The 27,504-nt window shown below is 43.3% G+C and overlaps 2 protein-coding genes across 4 annotated transcripts in view; one reads left to right on the forward strand and one right to left on the reverse strand.

Annotated features, from left to right (window-relative positions):
* lrmp (lymphoid-restricted membrane protein) overlaps positions 1-14,596 on the forward strand; it is a 227,776-nt gene extending 213,180 nt beyond the window's left edge. The window contains exons 32-37 of the mRNA XM_072241407.1: positions 2,029-2,075; positions 4,127-4,192; positions 9,263-9,354; positions 10,263-10,373; positions 12,579-12,686; positions 13,887-14,596. Of these exons, the coding sequence (XP_072097508.1) occupies positions 2,029-2,075; positions 4,127-4,192; positions 9,263-9,354; positions 10,263-10,373; positions 12,579-12,686; positions 13,887-14,130 (668 nt within the window). The 3' untranslated portion in view covers positions 14,131-14,596. The remainder of the gene's footprint in view (positions 1-2,028; positions 2,076-4,126; positions 4,193-9,262; positions 9,355-10,262; positions 10,374-12,578; positions 12,687-13,886) is intronic.
* dnai7 (dynein axonemal intermediate chain 7) overlaps positions 14,244-27,504 on the reverse strand; it is a 112,161-nt gene continuing 98,900 nt past the window's right edge. For 2 of the 3 annotated variants that reach the window (XM_072241615.1, XM_072241617.1), the window contains exons 13-15: positions 20,516-20,674; positions 16,227-16,340; positions 14,244-14,838 (exon numbers count right to left, since the gene is read on the reverse strand). In XM_072241615.1, the coding sequence (XP_072097716.1) occupies positions 14,551-14,838; positions 16,227-16,340; positions 20,516-20,674 (561 nt within the window). In that variant the 3' untranslated portion in view covers positions 14,244-14,550. The remainder of the gene's footprint in view (positions 14,839-16,226; positions 16,341-20,515; positions 20,675-27,504) is intronic. The other variant, XM_072241618.1, reaches the window with a different exon arrangement.

Consider the following 27,504-nt stretch of genomic DNA (forward strand, 5'->3'; position numbering starts at 1 on the left):
CTTAATGATGGAGCTGGCTGAGTTTTCAACTTTTCTGATCCTGTGCAGTGGCCCCCTCCAGCCAGCCAGTGATGCAACCAGTTCAAATACTCTACCTGGTACATCTGTAAAATTTACAAGTGTATTTGGTGACATACCAAATCTCATCAAATTCCTCCAAATTCCTCATGAAGTCGTTGTTGTGCCTTCTTTGTAAATGTGTCAATATGTTGGTCCCAGGATAGATCATCAAAGATAGTGACACCCATGAACTTGAAATTCCTCACCCTTTCCACTGCTGATCTCTTGATAAGGACTGGTGTGTGTTCCTTCGACTCCCTTTCCCTGACGTCCACAATCAAATCCTTGATCTAAATGACATCCAGTGCAAGGTTGTCATGACTCCACTCAGTCACCTAATCGATCTTGGTCCTGTTTACCACCTTGTCATATCTGAAATTCTGCCAGCAGTAAGTTATATTATCAGCAAATTTATAGATGGTCTTTGAACTGTGCCTAACCACACACTCTTGGGTGTAGAGAGAGAAGAGCAGTGCGCTTAGGTTAGCATCCTTGAGGTGTGCTGGTGTTGATTGTCAGCGAGAAGGAGATGCTATTTCTGATCTCCTGATAAGGAAGTCAAGGATTCAGTTGCAGAGGCAGTTACAGAGTCCCTGGTTTTGGAGATTTTTGATTAGAACTGAGTGTATGATTGTGTTGAACACTGAGCTTCAGAAAACAGTACAAGGACAAAGATGGAAGTTGGACTGGGAATAAGGCACCCAGAAGTCACGGTCGTCTTTGCAGTTAATAACTGCCTCAAAGCAGTCAACCAAACTGCTTAGTTCCTGAGCATGGAGTGCAGTACACTGAGCTGGAAAAGGTTCAGGTGAATTCAATATACTCCTTTCCATTTTGTTTCAGGAGTGCCTTCTTGTCTGATCCTAAATGATTCTGTTTACATTTCAGATTCTCAGCATCTGCAGTGTTCAGTTTCTCTGGTGTTTTCCTTTTTTTTCCTTTTATTTCTGTTTACATTTATCTCCTTCAGACAGATCAGCTGCAATCCCACAAGTCTTCACACTGCACTATCTGCCACAACAGGATAAGTTCTTCATATCCTTGTGGTGTCCACCCTACCGCAGACACCACCTTCTCTGAAACCTCTCTCCTATTTCTAGTGGTAGGTTATTGACCTGAAACATTAATTGTTTCTCACACCAGATGCTACCTGTACCTGATCTGCTGGGTACTCCCTGTCACTCTTCACACAGCGACAATCATAAACATGAGATTCTGCAGATGCTTGAAATCCAGAGTAACACCAATAAAATGCTGGAGGAACTCAGCACGTCAGGCAACAGCTAAGGAGAGGCATAAGCAGTTGATGTTTTGGGCTGAGACCCTTCAGGGCTGGAAAGGAAAGGGGAGAGAGCCAGAATAAGAAGGTGGGGGAAGCTGGCAGGATATGGGTGAGACCAGGTGAGGGAGGATGAGCTGAGAAGCTGGGAGGTGATGAGTGGAAGAGGTAAAGAGCTGAAGAAGGAGGAATCTGATGAGAGAGGAGGGTGAAACATGGGAGAAAGGGAAGGGGCAGGGTACCAGACAGTCGTGATGGACAGGTGCGAAGACAAGAAGAGGTAAGAGTGTAGCTAGAATGGGGAATGGAAAAAGAGAAGGGGAAGGGGAGAGAAATTAGCGGTGAGCATACAGTTGAAGGGTCAGAGAGATGCAGCAACCCCCAAGGGGAGGAAGTGAGAGAGGATCTCAGTGAACCCCCATCGAAGAGAAGATGTAAACAGGGTAGGCATACCTCTCAAAGCTCTTTATACACAGAGATATGATAAAACTGGTAATCTTTCTGTCCAGCCTCACACTAATAAACTCTCTTGCAAACATTTGATTGGTAATTGAATCAATCTGTTAACTTATGCCAATCAGTTAATGGGACTCTCAACACAATGATGCAGCCTCCAGTTTTCACCAGTGCTGCATGCAATGTTAACGAAAGTCTTTCCCTTGTTAACTGACCATGTCATTCATTTGCAGATGATCAGCGGAGTAAAAGGTTCCCCAACTCCCAGACGTATGGCAGGGTAAGTAAACTGATGTTCATTGACCATTCAAACTACAGCCCAAAATAACAATATAACGACTAAGGCCTGTGTAAGATCTTGGCTACACTGAGACTATTTATTGTAAGTGTGTGTTGGAAGGGCTCTCCACAGGTGGTTCAACCATAGAATCAAGCATTATCATGGAAGACCACCATACTGGCACTGCCTCTTTAAAGCTCATCCGGTCAATACCACTCTTCCCACAGACTGGGCTCAAGTCAGCTGGGAGCTGAAGATGGCCTGTTCTGCGGTTGGAGGTCTGTGTGGGTGGGTGGCTGGGAGAAAGGAATGGGGCTTGTTTTGCTGATGTTGTTTGTTGTATTCTGTTTTGTGGTCTGATGAAGATTGCTGGTGCCAGATTGTAGCAACTTTTGTGGGCTGCCCTCAGCACGGCCTTGGGTGTGTTAGTTGTTAATGCAGTCGATGCATTTCACTATATGATAAGTAAATTTGAATCTTGAACCTTGCCCTGACAACCTGAAAGGGAAGCACCTACCTCAGCTCCACCTTTTCCCACGCAACCTTGTCCCTTTCACCATACTCTTTGACCCCCCTCTCCTCTCCCTACCTGTTTGTTCATTTCCTCACCCTCCCCATGTGCACACACCCCACCACCTTTCACTTAACGCAACACACATAAAAGTTGCTGGTGAACGCAGCAGGCCGGGCAGCATCTCTAGGAAGAGGTACAGTCGACGTTTCAGGCCGAGACCCTTCGTCAGGTCTCGGCCTGAAACATTGACTGTGCCTCTTCCTGGAGATGCTGCCCGGCCTGCTGCGTTCACCAGCAACTTTTATGTGTGTTGCTTGAAATTCTAGCATCTGCAGATTTCCTCGTGTTTGCGTTTTTAAACCCTTCACTTAACGTTTATTTTAGATCATAACCTCTTCCTGTTCGAAAGAGAAAGCAGCACACTGCACTATTAAATTTTTCTCCTTCCCACACGCTCCCTGCCTGAGGGTCCCAGTGGTTTCTCTTGTGCCTGGAATTGCCAGATTCTGATTAGCTTACAGTATTTCCCACACGTACATCAGAACAGAATGGTGAGTAGCGTCGTTTGTGTTAATAACCAACACACCTGAGGATGTGTTGGCAGCCTGCAAGTGTCACCAAATACTCTGGCTCCAGCATAGCATGCCCACTGTGCTTGGGCAGAACAACACAGAACACAACAAGGGACAAGGCAATAAGAGCAAACAAGCCCTATTCCTCCCTCTCACAGCCCTCTAACCTCAGGACAGCCCTCCAGCCTCACAATACCCCACAGATTTCACATGTTCCAGGATGAGATGCCTTTGTTCAGACACTTCATTAAAGTAAGGCAGACTTAGGAACCTCATGATTGATTAGTCGTCTGTCATATCCAACGATGACATTTTTTTTAAACCTGTGCAAACGTGGAAAAGATATTATCTTGGGGCAGATCTACTCCCTCGCCCTCAGAAGTGTAGGTCCAGTGGTACGAATAGTCATCAAAAATAGTCTTCCTCAGCTGCAGTGGATGATCATGGCAACTTCCCTGCCTTGTCGTGCTGTTCCCTCTCCACAAACGTTGCAGAACGCATTGTTGGCCGTCGGATCTCCCTGTTAATCTGGTCTGCCCCAGATGACTTTGTATGCAGGATAGGCATGTTGTGTGCTGGGTCAGACAGTAACACTACTCCTGAAACATAAAGCAATGGCTTTTTCAAGTAAGGCCAACACATTCTCTCCCCTTCCTGCATCTCAGTGGCATCCAGCTGAATCACTTCTGTGGTAACTAGTTGCATCAGGTTTCTGGTTTGCAATTACACTTCAAAGGAAAGTATGTTAGGATTTCCTGGTTTTACTCCTCACCCACCTTCTCCCTGTTGTGACTGTGTCCAACCCTGCCCCACCCCCCCCATTTCCTCTCTGCTTCTCCCACCGTGCTTATTGCTGCAGAATCACGAGGTGGGCTGCTCGTCCATGAATGCTAGGAGGTTGTAATTCTTTCAGCCTTCACAGTTGAATATTCAGTGTAATGCGCTGAAACTGTGCTCCCTTGTAGGGCTCCTTGCGGAGAGTCAGCATCGCCACTATTCCAAGAAGCAACGCAGGAATGCAGCTCGAGTTGGTAAGGAGATGCCCTGCATCATGTGTTCCTTTGTCACTGATCACTTTTCCGTGGTTTAGATAGCAGCTTCGAAACTCCAGTACTTGGGATTTTAAAGATTGTCTGAATCTTCACTGACTTTAAAATGTGAAGTTAAATGTAGGCCAGGATGAAGTAAGGGGTTTAAAAAGTGCACACCAGCTTGAAGCCAGAATATGGTAACTGTCGGGCAGGAATGGGATGGTGTTGCAAACAGCAATCCACCTGAAGACCTGAGCCTTGATTTTATTTCAATTTATAAGGTTAGATAAGATAGTTAGAGACTTGGAGTCACACAGCACAGACATAGGCCATTTGGCCTGTCATATCCATGCTGACCTTTTGGCCTATCTGTATCAATCTCATTTACCTACATTGTTCTACATCTTGCCTATTTGTCTGTCTAAATTCCTCTTGAAGGCAATGATCGTGTCTGTACCACCACTTATCAACCACTCTGTATGAAATAAGAAAACATACCCCTCAGATCCCCCAATAAACTGCTTTCTCTCACCTTAGATCTCTGCTCTTTTGTTTATGACACCTTTGGATGTTTGGGATGCTAGTTAGAATCATTTCAAATGCTTACTATAATGTTATCTTTTTAGATAACCCTTCATATACTGGTTTACTTTCTGATATATCATCAGCTCACTCAATTGCACGCTCAGCATATTATGGTGCATTCACTGTTGGCAACCCACCGTAGGAAAAACCCCATCAAGCTGGAAAGAATGCAGAGGAGATTTCTGAGTAATGTTGCCAGAATCTGAGGGACCAGATAATGGGAAGAGGTTTAGCAGGGTGAGATGGTTTTCATTGGACTGTAGACAAATGAGGAATGATTTTATAGAGACGCATAACATCATGAGAAGCACAGAAAAGATTAATGTGCGCGGTCTTTATTCCAGGATTGGGGAATCGAGATTTAGAGAGCATGGGGTTAAAGTGGGGAGCTGGAGGGGGGACTTTTTCACCCAGTTGGTAGTCAGTATATGGAATGAGGTGCCAGAGGAAGTGGTTGAGGCAGATACATTAAGTGCCACAGTAGTGTAGCGGCTAGCGCAACTCATCATAGCTCAGGGTGTCAGAGTTCAATCCTCTGTAAACAGTTTGTATATCTGTCCCATGGAAGTCATGGGTTTCCTTTGGGTGCTCTGGTTTCAGTTGTACCAGTTAGTCATTGTAAATTGTCCCGTGATTAGACTAGGGTTAAATCGGGGGGTTACTGGCGGTGCAACTCGAAGGGCCAGAAGGGCCTATTTAGCGCTGTGTCTCTAAACAATCAAAATAAAATAAAAACATCAACAACATTTAAAAGGTACTTGGACAGGAAAAGTTAAAAGGGTGGTGGATTAAACGTGGATAATTAGGACTAGTTTAGGAGGGAATCTTGGTTAGCATGGATCATTTGGGCTGTAGGATCCATTTCATGCTCTATGACTCTATGATATTTCTGCCACAGATCAGTGCAAACCAGATATCAGATTTGGGATTACTAATTCCTGCATGCTTTGTTTTAAACAAACCTGTACATTGTTCCCAATAATACTTGGTCCAAATAATTGCCAAAATGCAAAGCACAGCCCAAGCAAAGATTCCAGAAGACATTCATCATGAACTGGAACCTACTTAAAGCTGATTCCATTGTTAACTCCCCTCTGATAATAAAATGCATCAGGGTTCATTGTCTAACCCAAAAGTCTGCCCATTTACACACTTTGCTTAATCATCACCCATGTCATTTATTAAGGACTATTTCTGCAAACCCTATCCAAACAAAAGCCTTTGCACGACCAACCAGAGTTCAGAAGCTGAGCAGGATCTTGAGCTTTTTATATCCCTTGCCCAATGATGACCAATATGTAGTGTTGGAATATTGGCCTAACTTGGGGTTGCATCCAGCTCTGGGTTGCCCTCCCAGTCCGTGTACTTGACTTAGCAGAGGCTGTACTTTTGGCAATGGTAAACTTCCATCTTCCCCAGAATGTACTGTTGCAATCCTGCATTGTCATTAGAGAGCCTTCTCACATCAGCCATTACTTGCTGCACCAAACCAGAATTCTTTCTCAATATATGAAAATGACAACGAACTGTTAGATCAGCTAGAAACGTCATTAGCTGCAGTCTACCACCACTGCAGGGCTTGTATATGTCCAGGACAAAAGTGGCACGTAGCATCATTGCTGATGCTACCCATCCTGTAAACTGCCCTTTCCAAAAGCTCCCTTCTGGAAAGCACTATAGAGAAATTAAAACAAAACTCTCGCACAATCTTGGAAGTTTCTTCCCCCAGGTAGTTAATCTGATCAGCCATTTAGCTAGTGCCCCCATCACTTGCACTGCAAACACTTGAAACCACTTTCTATCATGTTGTTTACGTTGTCAATATATGGTGGTATTTATGCATTTTACTCCGTATCTGTACTTTAATGTCTGTTTATACTTTATAATTTATTTTTGTATCATTGAAAGTTCTGTGTTGTATGTAGCACACTAACACACCACAGCAAGTTTCTAACGCATGTAAATGTATATGCTGAATAAAGTTGATCCTTCATGCTTCAGCTCATAGTATCCCATATTTAGCATTTTCCCATTTGAGATTCAAAGACGTCGTAAAAGCCAACATGAAGAAATGTAACATCGACATCAACAATTGGGAAACCAATGCCAAGGACAGGAAACTCTGGCAAGTCATCATCCAAGAAGGAACAGCAACTTTCGAAGCCAACAGATGTGCAGAATTAGAAGAAAAGAGAAGAAAATGGAAAGAGAGGCAGCAACAACCAAAGCCCCATCTGCCATCTGGAACTACCTGTCCTGAATGCAGGGGAACTTTCAAAGCCAAGATTGGACTCATAAACCACTTGAGAGCCCATAATTAGATCAACAGAGCGAAGACCATCATCCTCAACCTCGAGGGATAGCCACAACGACGACAATTTGCTGTATCTTCCTCTGCCACCCTGCATCTCCACATCTTGCAAGTGTCACCTTGCACTTCTCCAGAATTCTCCTCCATTTGTCACTGATCCACCTGGGCAATCTGATCTTCAAATGTACAGTAAAATGCATTGTTTGTATCAAATCAAAGTAGCGATGATCGTGCCTGCAAGTGTCGCCATGCTCCTGGCTTGCCCACAATTCACTATCCTTAACATGTACGTCTGTGGAATATCGGGGGAAACCCACGAGGTGACGAGGAGAATGTTCAGACTCCTTCCAGACAGTGGCAAGAGTTGAACCCTGTAAAGCATCATGCTAACTGCTATGTTATTGTGCCACACCCCATAGTATCATGCTTATGCTCTTGATTTTGCTGCCGTCCAAGTCTTTCCTCCTCATTGTCAACAGCCAATTCCTGTATTGTCTACAAAATTGCTCATGATTACTCCAGTGCGACATTTAATAAAATAATTAATCTAGACTAGACAAAGCACTGAGCACTGTGCAACCCTCCCATCCTTCCAGCTGCAAAGATGCCAATCAGCCATTGCCTTATGATTCCTACAGCTTGATCTTCTTTCTTCTGCAGCAGAAATGGTGTCATTGTTGAGATCCCAGCTGAGGCTCCATGCCCTGCCTCTTTACACACAGTGGCCACTTTATTAGGTGCCTCCTGTGCCTAATAAAGTAGCCAGTGCTGTATGAATCGTGGTCACCTGCTTCTCTCTATATATGTATTCTGCACACCACTGTTGGAATGTGTGGTTATCTTGAGTTACTGTCGCCTTCTTCTCTAATCTCCCTCATTAACAAGGCATTTTTGCCAGCAGAACTGCTGCTCACTGGATGATATTCTTTTTCATTTTTCATACCATTCTCTGAAAATTCTAGCGACTGTTTGTGTGAAAATCCCAGGAGATCAGCAGTTTCTAAGATACTCAAAGCCCTCTATCTGGTATCAACAATAATTCCATACTGAAAGTAACTTAGATCACATTTCTTCCTCATTCTGAAGTTTGGTCTGAACAACAACTGAACCTAATGACCATGTTAGCATGCTTTTACACATTGAGTTGATGCCATGTGACAGGCTGATTAGACATTTATATTATTGAGCAGGTGCAAGCAGAAATAAAGTGCCTCATCTCTTCACTCTACTGACTCTGTCAGCTGTTGCACTCTATGGCAGTACTTGTGGCACACAGAGGGTGCTGGACATCTGGAACAAGCTATTCGAGGATGTACTGGCCCTCTGGAACAAGAGATGCTAGCCCTCTGGGACAGGCTACTGGTGGTGGTGCTGGCCCCCTGGGACATCAGGACAGGTCCAGTACGTGGGAGAGAAGGAATGAAGGAACGTGGGCCAAATGAAGCAGAATGGGATTAGTTTTGCATGTATCTCGGCAGCAAGGATGAGTGGGACTGAAGGGCCAGTTTCTGACCCTGACTCAATGGCTGTTCTCTGTAGACCTGAACTCGTTGCTACCAGAGTTCATGATGAAATAAACTGGAAGTGAAAGACCTATGTGAGTAAAGTGATAATGAAGCTATTTAACTGTTGTAAAACCCAGTGATTTGCTAATGATGATTAGAGGTGATGAGTCATTTCCCAGACCCTCTGTTCTGTACGGGACAGGTTTACTCATTCACTGTGGAAAAACATCAAAAGTTCTTCCGTTGTATCAAATTGCTGCTGTCTTTTCACATAACTGCAACAGGCCAGCCTTGCTGGTAATCCTACACCCAGTAAATTACACACAAAGACTGGCAAACAACCAATGTGCAATAGAAGACAAAATAAGAATAAATAAGAGAAAATATTGAGAACATGAGTTGTAGAGTCCATACGTTGTGGAATCAGTTCACTGTTGGGGTGAGTGAGTGAAGTTATCCACAGTGGTTCAGTCTTTGAGGACGATGTGAATGTTCTCACATTGGCCTGATACTGAAATCACTGGGTTGTCGGAGGCTATGGGAGTTTGTGAAGGTGCTCCATGTCTTGTTGGTCAAAGGGAGCATAAGAGGCATTCATCTGTTAAATTGGATGTTTAAGAGTATTTAATTTTGGAAATCAAAAAGCTTTTTCTTTAACTTACATTTTAGTCAAGTTTGGGGGAGATTGAAGAAGGCAGACGGAAGTCTGAAGGAGATCAGGACATGTTGCGGAACAAGTTGTCAAGAAGGGTGAGCAATTGGTAAGTCAACCTAGTTATGAGTAAGCTGGTCCTTGATGTAATACTGTGAGAAACCCAATCTGTATCCCACTTCCCTAATCATTACTCAAAGCTACAGTTTGTTTTATTGAATAAATTACAGTATCTCCCTAATTGACCTGTCAAGGGCATGTGGAGTGCAAATGGCTGAAACAGGATGCTGGGGATCCTGCAGTACAAGTTGGAAGAGGCTCACTTAAGATGAAGAAGTTTCAGCATCACTGAGAACAATTAGGAGATGAGACAAGTTCTAAGTTGCTGTGAAGAGTGAAGGGGTGCGATTGGGTGGACACCGAGTGACACAGGAAGATGGTGCAATTTCATGTGGTCTGGAGCAGAGCAGTTCCCAGAAAAAATCAGTGTGGTCAAAAGGAACATGCCAAGTTTCCTCAGCCTTCTGAGGGGTGGTGTGCTTTCTTGGCACTAGCATCAATGTGGCTAGACTATGACAAGCCACTAGTGATGTTTATCCCTAGGAACTTGAAACTCACAACCAACTCCACCTCAACACCATTGATATGTATAGGAGCGTGTGCTCTGCCTTGCTTCCTTTAAGTCAATCACCGGTTAATTGTTTTGCTGATGCTGAGGGAAGGGTTATTTTCTTGACACAATGCCAAAACTCTGCTTCCTGTGCTCCTGTCTCATTATTGTTTGAGATCTGACTCACTATGGTGGTGTCATCTGCAAACTCGTAGATGGAGCTGGAGCAGAATCTGGCACACATTAGTTGAGTATGTACAGTGTAGAGCAGAGGGCTGAGGATGCAGCCTTGCAAGACATCCTCATGAGAGAACTTTTTGGTGTTTATCGGCAACTTTACTGGGGAAATTAAATCAGATTTTAATGTTTGCTAACATTCCTGTAATCTGTTCACTTTCCTGCTTTAGGAAATTTTTAGGGCAAAAACCAAAAGAATCTTACAAATCCCGGCCATCACTGCAGCAGCTTATCAGCACCTGTACCTGGGGAGAAAAGAGCAATCAGCTGTTGAATAAGGGGTGAGGTCCTATTGATTAATTCACATTTCACTTCACGTTGAAGGTAGGAATATTCCTTTCTTGGTTATGGTTGGATTTGATCTCCCTCCAGATGAGTTTTAGAGATATAGAGGGGTCGCTTTCTTCCTTGTATACTGCCTGCGGTTCGGTGATTGAATTCTTAGGTCAGAATCTAGCGACACATACAACACTACGGAACAGTACAGGCCCTTTGGCTCATGACGCCAACCTGTTAACCTCCTACAAGATCAAACTAACCCTTCCCTCCTACATAGCCCTCCATTTTTCTATCATCTGTGTGCCTACATAAGAGTTTCTTAAATACCCCTAACGTATCTGCCTCTATCACCACCCCTGGCAGTCCATTCCATGCACATACCACTTACTGTGTAATTTTTTAAAAAATGATTACCTTTGACATCCTCCCCCATACTTTCCTCCAAATGACTTAAAATTGTGCTCCCTTGTATTAACCATTTCCATCCTGGGAGAAGCTTCTGGCTACCCACTCTTACCTTGTACACCTCTATCAAGTTGCCTCTCATCCTCCTTCACTCCAAAGTGAAAAGCCGTAGCTCACTCAGCTTAATTAGTTGTGCTCTCCAATCCAGGTAGCATCCTGATAAATCTCTTCTGCACCCTCCCTCGAGCCTCCACATCCTCCCTGTAATGAAACTTGAGCTCAAGATCTTACCTGCAACTTTATTCTGATACCATCACAGGAGCAATCTTTCAATGAGATAATAAACCGAGACTCTGGGTCTACTCTGTGTCATACGCCTGTTTTGAGAGAGAGAGAGAGAGAGAAGGGGCAAAATTGTCTCTCCTCCAATAGGATAGGCAACCAACAAACAGCACAAATTAGTTGCTACTTTTTGAAAGTTGCAATAGTGACTTCTCTTCAAAAGGGTTTTACTAGCTGTCGTATGTTGAGGGGTTGCAGCATGTCCTTTCTTTCCTTGCCTCTAACTCCTCCTCAGCCCACAGTCTTGGCAATATGGTTCAACTCCATCTCCAGTTCATAAAGTCACAGAACACAGAAACAGGCCCTTCGACCCATCCAGTCGGTCCCAAACTGTTAGTCTGCCTAGTCCCACCGACTCGCACCTGGACCATACTGCTCCATATCCATCCTATCCTTATACCTTATCCAAATTTCTCTTTAATGTTGAAATCGAACCCATTTCCACTGGTAACCTATTCCACACTCTCACCACCCTCTCAGTGAAGCAGTTCCACCTCCTGTTTCCATTAAATATTTCACCTTTCACCTTTAACCTATGATCTCTAGTTCTAATTACACCCAACTGAGCTGGGTGATAGGATAAATAGTGACACTCATTCACTAAGCTTCTACGATATACTCTACATTACATCTCATACAAATGCCATTGTCGCTGCCTTCAATAACAAAAATTCACCCAAAAGCACTGCTCTCCATCCTGCTGTTTACCAAACAATTCTTGGTGTTCTGTGTTAGCTTTTTGCCCCATTCATACATTTCATTACATCAACCGCAAAGCAGTCACGCACTGAACCCTTTGTTGCCCTCTCAATTACAGTTATTGGTTTATTATAAACACAAGATTCTGCAGATGCTGGAAATCCAGAGCAAAATACTCAAAATGCTGGAGGAACACAGCAGGTCATGGAGTGGAATAAACGAACGATGTCATCTGTTTATTCCCCTCCATAAATGCTGCCTGACCTGCTGATTTTCTCCATCATTGAGTGTGTATAGGCTTACTATTGTCAAATGTACGTACTCACATAGTAGATCAACATAGTGAAAAAAACCAAAATGCAGAATACAGTGTAGCAGGTACAGAGAAAGAGCAGTTATACAATTAATTGTCCCATTTTCACCCATTCAAGTTCCTTTCCATTTCCACACCATCACATTGTCTCTTGTTATCCTTGATATGCTTGTTAACCCCTTCTTCCCTTGTTCTTCTTTACATGTCTTCATGATATCCATCCTTTTAACCAATCTTTGCCAAGTTTTCTTCCTCTCCCTGAAGTGCTTTGTCTACTAGCATGCTTTACTAATGCAAGTTATGTACTAAACTGATAGTAAACAGTTGCATATTGAAGCATGTCTTGATTTGCATTTACATTTGCACATGCTGTTTGACCAAAGATTCTATTGATGATTTATCTGACTAAGGAATCTGAAATGTCCTATATCTTGTTACTATCCCACAGTGCTGCTTCAGAGCTGGAAGTACAAGACGATGAAGAAAAGAGTGAGATAATGGAAACTTCTACCTTAACAGAGCCAGACAATAATCGAATTGATTCACCATGTACAGTGTAAGTATATTGGTACCTGTTTGCATATGACTTGAAGTGGTGCGGCTTATAGTTTACCACAAGGGCAATAATTGATTGCTAGTTCATCATATGAACAAAACAAAATGAAAAGGTATATCTTTTTTTATGATGCAAAGATGGACAATACTGGTGGTTCTGTAACAATTGGACATGCTTCCTTGAAAGGCAGAGGCGGACTAAGCGTAATAGACTGGACATTGATTGAAGGAGCAGCAGAGAACAGAAGGGGATTTATCCCACGTTAATCGTCATGCGCTGAGCAGCATTTTGTGGGCACCTCCCACCCTGGATAGAAGTGTATGATCTTCCTCAAGGGGGGCAATAACAAATAAATGTGGCCTGCAGCTCCTGCCACCATGCCCCCCTCTGCCAAATTTCCACAGGGTGATCATTCTATTCACAATTATCACACTCTGTTGCATGAGGTGCTTTCCATTACAGACAGAGCTATACCTGCAGTATAATTTACCACAATCCAGCGCAATTAATATAAAAATCTTACTGATAAGACCAATTCTATTTTGTTCCTTTTTCATTAAAAAGAGCGCAAGTAGACCATTCAGCCACCATTTTACTCTATCATGCAGTAACATCATAGCTAATCCAGTCTTAAGCTTCAATGCCACCTTCAAGCTCACGCTCTCTCCACATCCTTCAACTCAATATAGTTCATATGTCTGTGTATCTGCCTGGTAGATATCTATCCATCTATAGTGTGCAGAATTCCAAAGATTCAAGGCTCTGAAATTCTTTTCCCTTATCTGAAATAATTAATGCCCCATTACTACATACCCCCTTCGGAAAGGGGAACTGTAAGAACATCTAGGCTTCAATCACAATGATCCCCTTCAGAAACTTATCTTATTAAGATCACTTTTATTCCTCTAGACTCCATTGAGTGTAGGCTTCATCTTTATAAACTGTTTATGCCCCTCAAGATTTTTGACATCTCTGTAAAATCACCCCTATGTCTCCTACATTCCAAGGAACAAAGGCTCTCCATATAACTCATCCCCTCCAGTCTTGGCAACATTCTGTTAAATCATCTATGAAACCTCTATTTTTTTTAAATTTATTCCAACATCCCGTTAAATCATCTTGATCTTTAAATAAATTTGAGTGAAAAATAATGGTGTTTTTTTTTAAATGGCTTAACCTTTTGTATCTTTTCCCCTCCAGAACCAAAGGACTATCGCCTCACCTGACTGAACTGTGGAACACCTTTACCAAAAATAACAGGGGGCCGTGGCTGCCTGTATTACTTCTCTTCTCACTCAGTGTTTTGGGCAGCTTCCTCATTGGCTGGTCTTTACACACGTCTGTTGATGCTGCTGCTGTGGGCACTGGGGACTCTTGGAAAGCACTTCAACAGTTTCTCTGGCCTTACACAGGACTTCAGCACAATGGTCAGCCCCCAGTATAACCAGCAGTGCAAATTGACATTGGGTTGTGGCTTTCAGCATCCTGTTGACGTTTTATTGAAAAAGGCTCAATAGACCAGTTGCTTGTTTTTAATTAATATATACTGTTTAAAATTTTAATCTTGACAAATGTCTCTCAAAAAAAAAGCATTAAGTATTGCACAACACTCATCTTTTTTTATTGCTGGGTTGTTTCTACATTTAGACATTCTTTAAATTTTTACATCAGCTATTCAACTCTAATTATTTACCTGTGAGGCAAAATTAGTCACTAAAACAGGTAAGGTATTTTGGGCACAGACGAAGTTCCCAGTTGCTGTGGTTTTTAATAGACAAGTTTGAATGTGAAAAGCAACAATGAGAATTTATCTGTAAACCTGGTTTCTGAGATATTCCTGTGGAAATATTGCTCAATAAAGTCTTCAGTTGACCGGTGCTGTGCTTGTCAGCAACTTGGTGGCTTGTAAAATTTCACACACGTTGGTGAAAAAGAGGTGATCAGTGTTCAGAATCCTTTCCTTAGCAACATCACTGGCCTGGCCCTTCATCATGTGGTACACATTGGAGTACAGTTCTGTGTTCTCAGCAATTTCCTTTGTCCATTCTTCACTGGATTCCTTTATCTTCAGCTTTTGCGATCTCTCTGGCCGCACCAGGTAGAGAGACCAGTTGTCCTCTTCTGGTGTCTCTCCTGTGAGATTTTCACAGGCCTATGGATCAAAGGAAGAAAATATGTGCATTCCATTCTGCAAAGACATCCAAGCTTTTTCCTGTGTTGGTTACATGTATCTCTTCAAAATGTCATCAGAAGTTTTGTGCAACATTAACTTGACGTGACAAATGTATCCTGACCCTCCCAGTTTAAACAATGGAAGCCCAGTCTAAACCCCATTTGTTCATCTGCATTATGTGGGTATGTAAAATGTCGGCCCTCTTGAGAATAGGATGGATTTGAACATTGTGCAGTCTGGTAAATTTTCAGTTGCATGATGCTGATATACTGAGCTCTTTCTCTAGGAATGAGTAGCTAGGAGATCCAGACCCACCTGCCTGTGTCCACCACCCCTCCCCCACCTCCACCGGCTGAGACCTAGCCCATTTTAAACTCTAGACTTGAATATAACAGCAGTACAACAAAGACGTCAGAAGTGGAGTTGACACTGATATGTAGGGAACTACAGTACAGAAACAGGCCCTTCATCTCATCTAGTCTGTGCTGAACTGTTATTTTGCATTGTCACACCAACCTGCATCTGGACTTCGACCTTTCATATCCCTCCCATTTACGTACTTATCCAAACTTCACTTAAATGATTAAACCAAACCTGCATTTGCCACTTTCCCTGTTAGCTCGTTCCACGATCCCACCACCCTCTCTCTGAAAGATCATCCTCCTCATGTTCCCCCTAAATATTTCAGCTTTGGCTCTTAACTCATGACCTCTATTTTTCGTCTCACCCAACCTCAGTGGAAAAAGACTGCCTTCATGTACCCTATTCATACCCCTTCATAGTTTTGTATATTTCTATCAAATTTTCCCTCATTCTCCTACGTTCCAGGAAATAAAGTCCAAAGCTATACAACCTTTCCATATAACTCTGGTCCTCAAGACCCAACTAAATCTTCGTAAATTATCTCTGTACTTATTAGTATTTTTCTGGTAGGTGGGTGACCAGATTCTGTATGGTGCAGGCACCATCAACTCCAATTCATTGTATCTCTGTGTCACAGCATCAGAATGTAAAATCTGTCTACCTGTAGCAAGAGGCTCAGCTGGTCAAATACATTAGTGTTGCTGATGCCATTGTAACAAGAGGTTATTAGCTGCACTGACCCTGACCTCTTCCACACAATAGTACTGGGTGAGGGACATTTAACACATAAACTACTGTGATGGAACAAATGCACTGGAATCAGTGACACCATGTACCAATGGTTAAATATCTTAAAGTATCAAAAGTGCAGAAAAACATCAGACTAGCTTTTAGTAATTTTCCATGGCCGTGTAATATCTACCTTTGGGTAGATGTCAATTAGCTACCTTGATGTTTTGCAGAGTTAAAGTGCCATACGGTTGCAAGTTATTTGCTACAGTTACCTGAAGAACTATTTCCTCCTGCTCACAGGACAAGTTCCACTTGCTCCATCTGAAAGCTACTGCAGAGGTCACAAGAGCCATCTGTGTGTATGTTTCCTGCTCCTGTTGCTTGTTCTGTGGTACAAATATTTTTGATTAAAAATACTCCAGATTATCGCTTTAAAGTAATCCAGGAATAGAGTTTATCAAGCTGCACATCATAGAAACAAGCCGTTCGGCACACCATCTCCAAAGAGCAACCACTTCTATTAACCCCATCTTCTAATACTTGACCCACAGCCTTCTATTCCTCGGCTATTTAAGTGTTTGTCTAGAGACTGAAATGTTGTCAGTGACTCTGCTTACACTATTTGTAATTGCATTTGCACAGTTTGTTGTCTTCTGCACTATAGTTGGTCTTTCCTTGATCCTGTCATAGTTACTATTCTATAGATTTGCTGAGTACGCTCACAGGAAAATGAACCTTGGTGACATATTAGTACCTTGATAATAAAATTTAGTTTGAACTTTGAAAGACAAAATTAAAAGAAAAGAAATACTAATAATAAATAAGCAGCAAGTCTAGAGAAAATGAGATGTAGAGTCCTGGAAAGTAAATCCATAGGTTGCAGGAATAGTTCAGTGATAGGGCGAGTGAAGTTGAGTGAAGCTTCCTTCTCTGGTTTAAGAGCCTGCTAGTTGAGGTGTAATAACTTTTCCTGAACATGGTAGTGTGGGTCCTGAGCCTCATGTACTTTCTTCCTAATTGCAGCAGCAAGAAGAGAGCATGGCCTGGATGGTTGGGAACCTTGATGATGGATGCTGCTTTTCTGTGACAGCACTCCATGTAGATCTACTCAGTGGTGGGGAGTGCTTTACCTGTGATGGGCTAGGCTGTATCCACTACGTTCTGTCAGTTTTGTTTATGGGCATTGGTATTTCCATGCCAGGCCGTGATGCAACCAGTCAATATACTATCTGCTGCACATCTGTAGAAGTTGGTCAAAATTTTAGATGACATTCCAAATCTTTGCAGACTTCTAAGTAGTGGGACTGGTGTGCTTTCTTTGTAATGGCACCTATGAGCTGGACGCAGGATAGATCCTCTAAAATAATAACAATGAAGAACTTAAGATTGCTGGCCCTCACCACTTTCGTTTGCCCCATGAAAACCCTGGTTTCCTCCTCCTGAACTCAATAACCAGCTCCTTGGTCTTGTTGACATTGAGTGAGAGGTTGTTGTTGTGGCACCACTCAGCCAGATTTTCAGTCTCCTTCCTATATTCTGATTTGACACCACCTTTCATTCGGCCAACAGTAGTGGTGTTGTCAGAAAATTTAAATATGGCATCAGAGCTGTGTTTAGCCTCAGTCATAAGTATAAAGTGAATCGGGCAGGGGGTTAAGCAAACAGTCATACCTGTGCTGATGGAAACTGTGGAGGTGATGTTGCAATCCTAACTGGATTGAGAATCCAGTTGCAAAGGAGGTATTGAGGTCTAGGTGTTGGAGCTTATTGATTAGCCTTGAGAGGCTGACAGAATTAAATGCTGAGCTATAGTCAATGAAGAGCATCCTGATGTATACATCTTCACTATCCAGACGTTCCAAGGTTGAGCGAAGACCCAATCAGATGGCATCTGCTTTTGGCACGTTATAATGGCAGGCAAATTGGAGTGGATCCAAGTCACTTCTCATGTAGGAGTTGATGTGTTTCATTACCAAACTCTCAAAACACTTCATCACTATGGACATAAGTGTTACTAAACGATAGTCACAGAGGCAGGTTAACACATTCTTCTTAGGCATTGGTATAATTGAAGCCTACTTGAAGCAGGTGGGTACCTCAAACTGCTGAAGCGAGAGGTCAAAGATGTCAGTGAACACTCCAGCTAGTTGATCAGCAAAGGTCTTTAGTACTTGAGTGGTTAGCCCATCTCAGCCAGATGCTCTCCATGGGTTCACTTTCATAAAGGATGGTCTCCATTGGCTGAAATCACCGAGTCATTGGAGGCTGTGGGAGTTTGTGAAGGTGTCTTCATATGTTATGTGTATGAGTTGGAGTCAAAGAAAAGTACAGCACAGAAACGGGCCTTTTGTCCCATCTGCTCTGTGCCAAACCATTTAAACTGCCTGCACCCAGACCATAGCCATCCCTACCATCCGTATGCCTATGCAAACTTCTCTTAAACATTGAAATTGAGCTCACATGTACCACTTGTGCTGGCAGCTCATTCCACACTCTCATGACTCCATGAGTGAAGAATTTTCCCCTCATTTCCCCTTAACCCATGATCTTTAGTCGTAGTGCCACCCAATCTCAGTCGAAAACGCCTGCTTCCATTTATCCCATTTCTATCCCTCAATTTTGTATACCTCTATCAAACTTCCCCTCAGTCTTCAACATTCCAAGGAATAAAGTCCTAAACTATTCAATCCTTCCTTGTAACTCAGATCCTCCAGCTCTGGCAACATCCTCATAAATTTTCTCTGCATTCTTTCAACCTTATTTTCATCTTTCCTGTAGGTAAGTGACCAAAACTGCACACAATCCTCCAAATTAGGCCTCACCAACATCTTATACAACTTCAACATAAATCTCATCTCATGTATTCAATACTTCAATTCATGAAGGCCAATGTACTAACAGCTTTCTTTATGACCCTATCTACCTGTGCTGCCACTTTCAATGAATTATGGACTTGTATTCCCAAATCCCTTTGTTCTACTGCCCTCCTCATTACCCTACCATTCACTGTACATGGTTGGTCCTACCAAAGTGCAACACCTCGCACTTGTCTGCATTACATTTCATCTGCCATTTTTGTTGGTTTTTTTGGCCACACGTACAAGACTTTGGAGGAACTCAGCAGGCTAGGTAGCATTTATGGAAAGGAGTACCAGTTGACGTTTTGGGCCAAGACCTTTCATCAGGACTGGAAAGGAAGAGGAGAGGTTAGAGTAAGAAGTTGGGGGGAGGGGAGGAAGAAGTACAAGGTGAGAGGTGAAACCAGGAGAGGGGGAAGGGGTGAAGTAAAGAGCTGGGAAGTTGATTGGTAAAAGAGATAAAGGGCTGGAGAATGGAGAATCTGATAGGAGGGAACAGAAGACCATGGAAGAAAGGGAAGAGGAGGAGCACCAGAGGGAGGTGATGGGCAGGTAAACTGGAGGGGGCAGCAGGTGAACCAGGAGAAAGGCTGAATAGCTCTGGAATTGGAGAGCCTCACTTGAAACAGACCCAGTCAGTGAAACAGGCCGTGGGAGATAGTTTCTGTGTGGAAAAGGTGTGTGAGCCGTAAGATACGTGTGAGGTTTCAAACTGTAGGAAGTGAGGGTAACAATTCTTTATAAACATGAGATATTCTGCAGATACTGGAATACTTGAGCAACACAAAGTAATTTCTGGATGAAGTCAGCAAATCACACAACATCTATGGAAGGTAATAAACAGTTGAAGTTTCAGGCTAAGATTCTTCAAGACGGGAAAGGAAAGGGGCATCCCTCTACTTCTCTCTTTTCCACTCCTGATGAGGGGTCTCGCCCTGAAATAGGGACTGTTTATTTCCCTCCATATGTACTGCCTGATTGGCTAAGTTCCTCCAGCATTTTGTGTGCATAACGATGGTTTATTTTGCATGGCCCTGAATTGTATCCATACTAACCTGGGTCATGTGAGTGTAGACATTCAGAACTTCAGTTTAACACTGACCAGTGACTCCTGGCATTGAGTTACTCACATTGGTGTTCTCTCTGCTCCTGCCTTCTTACTGAGCTCCCTGATAAGTTATCTCTGGTCAGTTCACCGCCTCTTCCATCATTGCCAGATCAACAAATAAGGATCTGGAGGCCTGTACATACCTTACAGACATGAGTTGGGTAACAGGTCTCAATAAGCAAAGGGAAATGACTTCCAGTAGTGGTGTGAAAGTTTAATCAGCTCCCCTTCCAGAGGGAGATGCATGACAGCACACCAACAAAAGTTTTTCATTGTATCTCAGTACTGATGACAATAATGAACAAATTCCAATGTACAGATCTACTTAATTTTAGAATATAAGGTTTTCCTATAGTAAACAAATAAAATCTAAACATTCTACATCTTTAATAAACACAAGGACTTTAAGTGGGCAAACATGTTAAAACAGGAGCAAGACAAAGAGTTATGTCCCTCTTCAGACTATGCAATCACACATATTTTGCAGAGGCCAGAGTTTCTAGACCACTACTTTTCCTGATCTTCAAATTGCTGAGTATCCAAACCTCACTGGCAGAGCACAGCTGCTAATATCCGTAAAGGAAGCACTGCTTACCTTTTCAGTTTTCTTAACATATTTCTCGGATTCATTTCCTGGGAAAATGTTCAGCCCTGCATTTATCATCGCAATGATTAGACTGGAAGCTGTCATCCATTTTCCTCTTATGTGTGAGAGGTTGTCCTCAATAGAAACAGGACACAGTTGGCACAGATCCTGTGGGATTAGAAAGAAGAGCAGGTTGAAGTAGCCCTAAGCTTCATGAGTATACCACAGCTACCAGATTTCTCTACTTCCTGCTGAACATGAGCCATAAACTATTGGAATAAAAATTGCAAGCCCACAAAATGCAGCACATCTCGGAAACCTGCAGTGGGAACAACAAATGTTAATGTTTTGAGCTGATGACCTGTTTCAGAATCAACTAATGAAGGCCAACACACCATATACCTCCTTAGCAACCCTATCAACTTATGCAGCAATTTTGAGGGATCAATGGACATGGACCCCAAGATCCTACACATTGCTATGAATCCTGCCATTAACCCTGTATCCTGCCTTCAAAATTAACCTTCTTATGTGAATTACTTCACACTTTTTCCAGGCTGAACTCTATCTGCCACTTGTAAGTCCAGCTCTGCATCCTGTCAATATCCCACTGTAACCTACAAGAACCTTCTATGCTATCCACAACACCAACCTTATGTTAGAGAGTAACTAAATAGAGAGCATAGGCAAGTGGGACAGGCAAACAATAAAAAGGAAGGTGATGGTTTAGGACTAATCAGCAGGCAAAATGGATGATAGTGAAAAATTGGGAGTAGGTTAAGTATGCAAAGAAAAGTTGTGGCCAGAGTGAGCATAAATGATTACAACAGAATTGTAAAGGAGATTGGGGAAAATGCAGGAATGAGATAAAGACAGAAAATCTAGTAAGGGGAAAGCTTCCTTGGCTCAGTGGTGGCAAAAGCCTGGATGTAGCCTAGAAATGCAGAGTGTCCTGCTGGCTGTAGCATATTAGGGGTCCTAGGACAAGCTTCAGCCTATACCTTCCGTGGTCCCTGTGTCTTTTACACATCTCAACTCCATCCGTTACCAGCACTTGCTATCATATAGAAAATGAATGCAGTGATAAGTGGTTCTGCACTGCACATTTCTCTTCAAGCTTACTTTGAAATGATCATTCATACATCAGTCATGCCATGCTCACAAATAACACAGCACAATACGAAGTCATTCACCCCACTGCATCTATGCTAGCTGCTATTTACATAGAGTCATGGAGCACTACAACACAGAAACAGGTTCTTCAGCCCATCTACATTTTGCCGAACTATTAATCGGCCTAGTCCTATCAACCTGCACCTGGACCATAGCCTTCCATACCACCACCATCACACCATCCACCATCTATGTATATATCCAAATTTCTTTTAATTTGCATCCACCACTTCTGCTGGCAGCTTGTTCCACACTCACACTGCCCTCTGAGTGAAGGAGTTCCCCCTCAGGGGCCCCTTAAGTGTTTCACCTTTCACCCTTAACCTATGACCTCTAGTTTTAGTCTCACCCACTCTTAGTGGAAAAAGCTTGGTTGCATTACACCTATGTGTCTCTGTCAGTAAGTTCCCCATGGTGGCTGAAATCCAAAAACAAAGACCCAAGATGGAGTGAACACTTTGAATCACTGTAACTGGGTCATAAGGTCAATGGAAAGCCTGCTTGTATATGATAATTGGAGAATTTTTCTATGTTCTGGTAGTTGATTTCAGAAGCTATTGAGCAACTTTTAAAAAAGGCTAAATCAATGTCTGGCACGCCGCTTTTGGGGTATTTCAACTTTGAGAAAAAAATAATGAAAACTAGAAAGCTGCATAATGATCTAATGTTTCCAGTTCACTTTCCAATGTCTCCAGTCCTTTATTTCCTCTTTCTATTCTTAAGCAATTCATCTTGCGCCTTGGGGTCAAGATGAGTTGCTTCCTTTCCGTTTTAGTGTGTTCTTCAATGACGTGTTATGATGTGGATGGAGCTGTGGAAGGATTATTTGAAAGATTCTGCCATCATCTGGTCTCGGCATGCTTCGGTTGAAGAAACTGAAAATGATCACTAACCTAATGCTTTTTCTCTATTTTGGACAGTCAGAGTAGGTTTTCACAAATAAAATGAAGTGAGGCAGTTTTTGTTCAATGAAACCCATTACACATTTTCTTGAACTCCAAAACCTAAACACAGAAGCACGCTAAAAAACCTTACATAACAATGTCTGTGGTAGTAAATTATGTACATTTCTTCCAGTTACACAGGCCCCCATATAATTCACTAAAACCGGCATTGTAAGCCAGTCTGGAACTCAGATGAGTCACCTGGCTTGGGTCCTGTGTTCCATAGGTGGAGAAACCACAGATGCCTCTGGCTCGTCCAGAGGTGTGTTGACATGCTGATGCCAGGGGCAAGGCAGTGGAATACTCCAAATTTTGGTGGCCCTGTTGAAGGCGATCTACTGAAACGCATTCTCTATGAGAAAAGTCTTTTCTCCCCGTTCCAAAACGCAGAACAGGGTATTGTAAGGGGGCCTAAGGGGAAGTTGGTATGTGTCACGACAGACAAAAACAAACGAACCCAAGAGAGCTGCATACCATCATGGGAGGCAGGATAGGTGAAAAGGAAATTTACTGAGGAGAGTGGAACGCTGTTGAAAGGCCAACCCAGCGGTCGTAGCATCAGAAATGAAATCACCTGGCACTCATAATGAGCAACACACACAAAATGCTAGAGGAACTCAGCAGGCCAGGCAGCATCTATGGAAAAGAGTACAGTCGATGTTTTGGGCCCAGACCCTTTAGCAGGACTGGAATACAAAAACTGAGCGGTAGTTTTAAAAGGTGGGGAAGGGAGAGAAAAACACAAGGTGACAGGTGAGACCTGAAGTGGGGGGGGGGGGGGAATAAAGCAAGGTGCTGAGAAGTTGATTGGTGAAAGAGACAGAAGGCCATAGAAGAGAGAAAAGGGGGAGGAGCACCAGAGGGTGGTGATGGGCAGGCAAGCAGATGGGAACTGGTGAAGTGGGGGGGAGAGTGGGGAGCATTACCAGAAGTTTGAGAAATTGATGTTCATGTCATTACGATAGAGGAGGCGGCCATGGATGGACATATCGGAATAATGGGAAGTGGAATTAAAATGTTTATTTCCACTTCCCTTTCCCATTCCCATTCCAATATGTCCATCTATGGCCTCCTGCACCTTCGTGATGAGGCCACAATTCAGTTGGAGGAACATAGAACCATAGAAAACCTACAGCACAATACAGGCCCTTCAGCCCACAGAGTTGTGCCGAACATGTCCCTACCTTAGAAATTACTAGGCTTACCTATAGCCCTCTATTTTTCTAAGCTCCATGTACCTATCCAAAAGTCTCTTAAAAGACTCTATCATATCCACCTCCACCACCATTGCCGGCAGCCCATTCCATGCACTCACCACTCTCTGAACAAAAAACTTACCCCTGACATCTCCTCTGTACCTACTCCCCAGCACCTTAAAACTGTGTCCTCTTGTGGCAAACACTTCAGCCCTGGGAAAAAGCCTCTGACTATCCACATGATCAATGCTTCTCATCATCTTATACACCTCTATCAGGTCACCTCTCATCCTCCATCGCTCCAAGGAGAAAAGGCCGAGTTCACTCAACCTATTCTCATAAGGCATGCTCCCCAATCCAGGCAACATCCTTGTAAATCTCCTTTGCACCCTTTCTATGGCTTCCACATCCTTCCTGTAGTGAGGCGACCAAAACTGAGAACAGTACTCCAAGTGTGGTCTGACCAGGGTCCTATATAGCTGCAACATTACCTCTCGGCTCCTAAATTCAATTCCACGATTGATGAAGGCCAATACACCGTACACCTTCTTAATCACAGAGTCAACCTGCGCAGCTGCTTTGCATGTCCTATGGACTTAGACCCCAAGATCCCTCTGATCTTCCACACTGCCAACAGTCTTACCATTAATACTATATTCTGCCATCATATTTGACCTACCAAAATAAACCACTTCACACTTATCTGGGTTGAACTCCATCTGCCACTTCTCAGCCCAGTTTTGCATCCTATCAATGTCCTGCTGTAACCTCTGACAGCCCTCTACACTATCCACAACACCTCCAATCTTTGTGTCATCAGCAAACTTACTAACCCATCCCTCCACTTCCTCATCCAGGTCATTTATAAAAATCACGAAGACAAAGGGTCCCAGAACAGATCTCTGAGGCGCACCACTGGTTACCGACCTCTATGCAAAATATGACCCGTCTACAACCACTCTTTCCCTTCTGTGGGCAAGCCAGTTCTGGATCCACAAAGCAATGTCCCCTTGGATCCCATGCCTCCTTACTTTCTCAATAAACCTTGCATGGGGTACCTTATTAAATGCCTTGCTGAAATCCATATACACTACACCTACTGCTCTTCCTTCATCAATGTGTTTAGTCACATCCTCAAAAAATTCAATCAGGCTCGTAAGGCATGACCTACCCTTGACAAAGCCAAGCTGACTACTCCTAATCATATTATACCTCTCCAAATGTTCATAAATCCTGCCTCTCCGGATCTTCTCCATCAACTTACCAACCACTGAGGTAAGACTCACTGGTGTATAATTTCCTGGGCTATCTCTACTCCCTTCCTTGAATAAAGGAACAACATCCGCAACCCTCCAATCCTCTGGAACCTCTCCCGTCTCCATTGATGATGCAAAGATCATTGCCAGAGGCTCGGCAATCTCCTCCCTCATCTCCCACAGTAGCCTGGGGTACATCTCATCCAGTCCCGGCAACTTATCCAACTTGATGCTTTCCAAAAGCTCCAGCACATTCTCTTTCTTAATATCTACATGCTCAAGCTTTTCAGTCTGCTGCAAGTCATCACTACAAGCACCAAGATCCTTTTCCATAGTGAGTACTGAAGTATTCATTAAGTACCTCTGCTATTTCCTCAAGTTCCATACACACTTTCCCACTGTCACACTTGATAGGTCCTATTCTTTGTAAACACAAAATAATCTGCAGATGCTGTAAAAGATCAAAGCAACACTTTCAGTACGCTGGATGAACTCAGCAGGTCGGGCAGCATCAGTCAGAAACGATGAGTCGAGGTTTCGGGCCGGAACCCTTCGTCAAAACTGAAGAATGAAAGATGGGGAAGGATTTGAAGAATGCTTGTAGCGTCAGTTGATAGACCAGTAATTTGAAAGACAAAGGGGTGGGGGAGTGGAAGCATTGACGTCATAGCCCTGAAAACAATGGGTGGTAGAAGGAGGAGGCGGAACCATGAGGGAGCTGGGGGAGGGGGTAGAGTGAAATAGGGACCCTCATGGTTCCGCCTCCTCCTTCTACCACCCATTGTTTTCAGGGCTATGACATCAATGCTTCCACTCCCCCACCCCTTTGTCTTTCAAATTACTGGTCTATCAACTGAAGCTACAAGCATTCTTCAAATCCTTCCCCATCTTTCATTCTTCAGTCCTGACGAAGGGTTCCGGCCCGAAACGTCGACTCATCATTTCTGACTGATGCTGCCCGACCTGCTGAGTTCATCCAGCGTACTGAAAGTGTTGCTCAGGTCCTATTCTTTCATGTCTTATCTTCTTGCTCTTCACATATTTGTAGAAGGCCTTAGGGTTTTCCTTAATCCTGCTTGCGAAGGCCTTCTCATGGCCCCTTCTGGCTCTCCTAATTTCCTTCTTAAACTCCTTCCTATTAGCCTTATAATCTTCTAGATCTCTAACATTACCTAGCTCTCTGAACCTTTTGTAAGCTTTTCTTTTCTTCTTGACTAGATTTATTAGAGCCTTTGTACACCACGGTTCCTGTGCCCTACCATAACTTCCCTGTCTCACTGGAACGTACCTATGCAGGACTCCACACAAATATCCCCTGAATATTTGCCACATTTCTTCCGTACTTGGAATCCATTTTTAGGAAATTAAAATCTCCTACCATGACAACTCTGTTATTATTACACCTTTCCAGGATCTGTTTCCCTATCACCTCCTCAATATCCCTGTTACTATTGGGTGGCCTATAAAAAACACCCAGTAAAGTTATTGACCCCTTCCTGTTCCTATAATACCTTATATTCCGTTTGGGTAGCCTAACTCCCAGATTCCAGGCCATTGCAGCCCAGAGGTCTGAAGTGCAGTGGGGACTGTGGTCAGTAGAACTACCAGTTGGGGTGCCAAACTGAGCTATCCAGGTGCTGGCGAATGGCCGAGCCATGCTTGTGATCGTCGTTGATGCTGGACAGATGACCTCTGCCACCTGGTGGTATGGTCCACCATGGTGAGAAGGTGTATGAAACCGCCGGAGTGCAGAAAAGGACCAACAAGATCCACATTGACATGGTCAAACCATCGTTCAGGGACCGCAAATGGTGCCAATGACACCTGGATTTGACGGTTAATTTTTTTGCTCACTGGCACCTCACTCAAGCTGCTATCTAATCACACACATCCTTTCTGAGGCTATGCCAAAGAAACTTTGGTGCAACCAATTTCTGTGGGGCCTTCCAGCTTGGATGCAAGAGGCTATGTATAGAGTCAAAAACAATCCATCTCCAGTTTGTGGGCACGATTGGGCAAGGGTGACCAGTTAAGACATCATACAGGAGAGCAACCCCAGCTTCCTCAAACTTATTGTCATCCAACTGCCATCCCGTGACTACTGTTTGGTAAGCCTGGACCTCTGGGTCAATAACTTGATTGGCTGCCATGTTAGTATAGTCAACTCCTATGTGTACAGCTCAATGGCTGGCCGTGAAAGGCAATGAGCCACGGCATTACTTTTCCCCTTATATGTTGTATATCATTTCTGAACTCTGATATGTAGGCCATGTGGTGTTGCTGCTGTGCGGATATTTTGACCATCATGTGCATGAGGGGTTTGTGGTCAAAGAACGCTGTGAAATGGCGACCCTCTAGATGAAAACAAAATTGGTGGGCAGCCAGATAGAGACCGAGAAGCTCACAGTCAAACATGCTGTACTTCCTTT

This window comes from Mobula birostris, chromosome 23 (assembly GCF_030028105.1).
Source record: "Mobula birostris isolate sMobBir1 chromosome 23, sMobBir1.hap1, whole genome shotgun sequence".
In the NCBI taxonomy this organism is placed as follows: domain Eukaryota; kingdom Metazoa; phylum Chordata; class Chondrichthyes; order Myliobatiformes; family Myliobatidae; genus Mobula; species Mobula birostris.